We start from the raw sequence: 5357 nt of genomic DNA, 5'->3' as shown, positions 1-5357 counted from the left end.
CCTACATAGGTCCAGAAGCTCTTGATATCTTTAATGGCTTACCTTATGAGTCTGAGGAGGACAAATAGAACATGGATACAGTGTTAACTCTCATGGAAAGGCGCTGTCTAGGTGAAACTAACGTCATATATGAAAGATACATCTTCAACCAAAGATCACAAATGGAAGGTGAATCTGTAGATACCTACACAAACACTCTCAGAACATTGGCTGCATTTTGTGATTTCAAAATGTTACGTGATGAACTCATCAGAGACCAAATTGTGTGTGGTCTGAGAGATAATGCAACACGTAGAAAACTATGGCAAGAACCTAAGCTGACTTTGAAGAGATGTATAGATATATGCAGAGAAACTGAATCAACCATGGCTCAAGTAAAAGCAATGTCAAGTGCCCAAGAGGATATCCATGCTGTTCGCAAGAAATCTAAAACTCCATCCAAACGTCAACCCCCAGAAAAAAGTAAACATAGTAAGCCTGTAAATGACTCACAACAGAAAACTCTCATGTGTAACTGTAAGTATTGTGGTAAACGTCACCCACCTCAACGAGAGCAATACCCAGCATATGGTGTCAAATGCAGTCACTGTGGTAGATTTTCACACTATGCCTCCATGTGCAAGAGTAAGAAGAAACATTCTTCCCGAGTACACAGAGTCGATGATGATTCAGATGAATCTGATATTGATCCTACAGAGGAACTGATGACTATAGATACCTGTGAAGAATCTGTCAACTGTGTTGTAGGACAATACCCTACTAAAATCTTCACAACACTTGAAGTGAACTCTCAACCAGTACGATTTCAGGTGGATTGCAGGGCTACTTGTAATGTTATCTCTGAAAAGTATCTCCCAGAGGATAATGACATGCAGGATACGTCGGTTAACCTGAAGATGTACAATGGGTCCAAGCTTACTACAATGGGAACTGCTAATCTCCATTTACACAATCCCAAGAACTCTAAAAAGTATCATGGCAAGTTTGTTGTGATTGCTGAGGACAGAACACCACTGATTGGATCCCGTTCTGCTCAACAAATGAACTTTATCAAAGTGCTCCATGAAAATATTCTTGAAGTTTCTGAAGAGAAACCTCCATCTGAGAAAGTCACATCCTCAACTGGTCTTACAAAAGAGGACATACTGAAGACTTACCCAGACATCTTTAGCGATGAACTTGGAACTTTTGAAGGAACTCAAAAGCTAGAAATTGATCCAAGTATAACGCCTGTCAAACAGCGACTCAGGAGAATTCCACATGCTCTCAAGCAAGACCTCAAGACAGAACTCGAACCTCTACACCTACAGACTGGGTCTCTAGACTCTTGATCGCTAAGAAGCCCTCAGGACGTCTACGCCTATGCATAGATCCTAAACCCCTCAATAAAGCTCTCAAAAGATGTCACTATCCATTGCCTGTAATGGAAGATATACTGCCAGATATTGCAGAAGCCAAGGTGTTCTCTAAATGTGACTTGAAAGATGGTTTCTGGCATATCGTACTTGATGAGGACTCTAGTTATCTCACAACCTTTGGAATGCCATTTGGACGCTATCGGTGGCTCAGACTTCCTTTTGGTGTTTCCCCTGCACCAGAGATATTCCAGCAGAGAATCGATCAGCTTCTCCAAGATCTGCCTGGAGTATTCAGGATAGCAGATGATATATTGATCATTGGTAAAGGCTCTGCCAAGGAAGAAGGAATAGCAAACCATGACAAACGGTTTGTGCAATTCATGCTACGATGCCGAGAGAAAGGTATTAGACTCAACTCAGACAAACTTGATCTGAAAAGGTCAGAAGTCTCTTACATTGGTCATCTTCTAACAGATCATGGACTCAAACCTGACCCTAGAACAGTGAAAGCAATCCTTCAAATGCCTACACCTACAGATGTTCAAGGTGTCCAATGTGTGATCGGGATGGTTACATATCTATCCAATTTCCTCAGAGACTTGTAAGATATGTGTGAACCCATACGACAACTGACAAAGAAAGGAATCCTTTGGAATTGGACACACGAACATGATGATGCTTTCGACTCTATCAAGCGAGCTGTCACTCAAGCGCCTGTTCTCAAGTACTTCAACAGTCATGAAGAAGTCTCTCTTCAAAGTGACGCATCAGAAACAGGACTTGGAGCTACTCTACTTCAAGGTGGACAACCAGTAGCATACGCTAGCAGAGCTCTTACTCCCACAGAAAGAAACTATGCTCAAATGGAGAAAGAGCTCCTGAGCATCCTGTTCGGATTCACTAGATTCCACCAGTATCTCTATGGACGCAAAGTACAAGTCGAAAGTGACCATAAGCCCTTAGAGACTATACACAAAAAAACCTCTGGTCACAGCTCCAAAGCGTCTTCAACGCATGCTTCTCGCCTTGCAGAAGTATGACTATACCATCACATACAAGAAAGGCAAGGAAATGTATCTTGCCGACACCCTGTCTCGCGCATACATGACAGAGACAGAAGAAGCTGTGGATGTGGAGATGGAAACAGAACAAATCCACATGTTAGACTACCTGCCTGTGTCTAATGAAAGACTCACTGAAATCCAACGTGCAACCGCTCTGGATGAAACCCTCCAGGTTGTAGATAAGATGGTACAAGTAGGATGGCCCGAAACAAAGAGTGACATACCTAATCTTGCAACACCATATTTCCATGTGAGGGATGAACTTAGTGTTCAAGATGGAATTCTGTTTCATGGAAAAAGATGTGTTGTTCCAATAGCATTACGATCTGACATTCTCAAACGTCTACATAATGCTCACACTGGCATAGAATCAACCAGGCGAAGGGCCCGTGAATGTGTTTATTGGCCTAACATGAATGCTGAAATCAAAGACTTCATATCCAAATGTGAAGTGTGCCAGATCTATGATTCCAAGCAAGCCAAGGAACCTCTAATTCCTTATGACACTCCAGACAGACCCTGGTCAAAGCTAGGTATTGATTTGTTCAACTGTAATCAGAAAGACTATGTAATCCTAGTTGACTACTTCAGTGACTTCTTTGAAGTAGATATGATCACTGACAAGACAGGAAAACAAGTGATCCAGAAATTCAAAAGTCATTTGGCTAGACACGGAATACCGGATACCATAATCTCAGACAATGGTTCAGGGTTCAATTCTCAGGACTTTGCTGATCTCGCCAACAAGTATGAGTTTACTCACATAACAAGCTCACCAGCCTTCCCACAGTCGAATGGTAAAGTCGAGTCTGCAGTAAAGTCAGCCAAGAGACTAATCAAGAAATGCTCAAAAGCAGGTTCTGACCCTTATCTAGCCTTGTTAGACATCCGCAACACACCAAATGAAGGAATGTCTACATCCCCTGCACAGCGCCTGTTCAATCGCCGCACCAAGACTCTACTACCTACAACCAAACAGTTACTCCAACCAGGTGTTTGTCCAACAGTCAAATCTGAAAAGAGGAAGAAAGTAGAGAGTCAAGTGAAGTATTTCAACAGACATGCAAAAGATCTGTTGCCATTGTATGAAGGCGACCATGTGCGCATTCAACCACTCAGACTAGGTGAACATGAATGGAAAAAAGGCACAGTAAACAAACAAGTTAACATCAGATCATATGAAGTTAACCTTGATGATGGTCAAACACTAAGGAGAAATAGACGTCACTTGAGACCAGTACCATGTACACCTCATGAACCAGAACCAGCATCTCAACATGCTCAAGCACCAGCAATTATACAAGCACCAGAGCCAGGTACAGACCAGCCACTGAAACAACCGTCTCCCAAGAAAGTTAAACAGTCACAGCCACAGCCATCGGTGACAACAACAACAAGTAACAACAACTCATCACCGAGAATCACGAGAAGTGGTAGAGTTTCAAGACCCCCTGCACACTTGAAAGACTTTAACATGAAAGTGTGAACATGTTTCTTTATTTCAACAGTGACTTTAATATGAACAGTGACTTTAATGTGAACAGTGCCACACTCACTATTATCTCATTGACTTTAATTATTTTCTAAAAAAAGGGAGATGTTACGATATGTAATATTCATCTTGTGCATCACGTCCCCAAATATGTCAATGCCAACTTCAAGCAGACGCCTCCTGTGATCCTTAAGTTATGCATCATCTCGGATACAACAAAACGCATAACGAAACAATATGCAATACATAATTTGTGGAAATTGAGGAAACCAGATTTCATACCTCCTTAACCAATTAAGCTATCATAATTTATAGAAAATAGAAATAAACATTTTGACCATGACAGGTAGTAACTCTCGTCTATCGTCCCAACCATAGGCTAGCTCTGTGTGTTTCAACCCGTACTTGTCATGTAAAATTCTTCTATAAATAACAATAATCTTGGTGAATAAAGAGCAATCCACTTACAAAAAATACTGACTAGAAGAACACAGTCGTAATGGTACTACGAGCATGTGGACTTCACGTGTCATTGTGATGATTCAAGGTCTGACTGTCTCGCTTCAGATTTACTTTTATGAATGAAATACTGCAAAACATGACCATTTTGACAAATCTAAAGAATTGCAAACATAGCAGCAATACATTACAAGCAAGCAATAAAATACTTAAAAAGCTGGAATAATGTTAACAAAGCATGTGGTTTCTGATAAGAAATATACTAGCAAAGTATATATTTAAGAAAAATGTGTATTTATCATGCAATTAAACTCCCGTTTCTGACCCCTTCCAGAAACTACCGAAGATTATGACTTAAATCAAGGCCAAAATATTGTATACAGAAACTCCTTCACATACATAATATCCTTTATTATGTAATATGACCAGAAATTTGTTCACCTTGATTTCAGCATCTCAGCCATCAAAACAATACAAACAGCAAAATTCATATTAACTAATGTACAGTACATTTATAACCATATTTTCAAGATCAGTATCAAATTTAATGCCCAATAACTTAAAGTTATCGGTCCAATCCATTTTCATTTTGGGGAGTAGTTTTATCCGACTACGGTTTTTTTAACCAGTCCATATCAACTTAGTTTTCGCTATATTTACCCGTAAGCACGAAAAAAAAGAGAGTCAATGTATTAAAAACAGCTTGTAAACATCTTTCTGTACCATCTAATATTAAAGTTGTATCGTCTGCAAACTGAGCTAATAAATGATCAATAGAACCAATCTTTAATCCTTAGATAAATTTGTTATTCTTAATCAATCTGGTTAATATCTCAGTACATATGATAAAAATTTATGGGGAAATTGGGTCGCCTTGGCAACAGCCTCGACTTAACTTGAAGAATGAACTTGCAAAACCATTAACCAATAGACATGACTCTGAGTTTTCATACAATAATCTTATCCATTTACGTATTGAAGGAC

General features: G+C 39.7%; 2 protein-coding genes across 2 annotated transcripts; both read left to right on the top strand.

Moving 5' to 3' along the window:
- Positions 1-365: 365 nt before the first annotated feature.
- Positions 366-1331, top strand: LOC125381919. The gene has a single exon (XM_048399277.1). It carries the CDS (start codon positions 366-368, stop codon positions 1329-1331), a length of 966 nt encoding a protein of 321 aa, XP_048255234.1.
- Positions 1332-2372: 1041 nt separating this feature from the next.
- On the top strand, positions 2373-3908 carry LOC125381918 (uncharacterized protein K02A2.6-like). Its single transcript, XM_048399276.1, has one exon. It carries the CDS (start codon positions 2373-2375, stop codon positions 3906-3908), a length of 1536 nt encoding a protein of 511 aa, XP_048255233.1.
- The last annotated feature ends 1449 nt before the right edge of the window (positions 3909-5357 follow it).

Source organism: Haliotis rufescens, unplaced genomic scaffold (assembly GCF_023055435.1).
Source record: "Haliotis rufescens isolate VD_foot unplaced genomic scaffold, xgHalRufe1.0.p SCAF_2, whole genome shotgun sequence".
NCBI lineage: Eukaryota > Metazoa > Mollusca > Gastropoda > Lepetellida > Haliotidae > Haliotis > Haliotis rufescens.
This window is presented reverse-complemented; position numbering and strand designations above follow the sequence as displayed.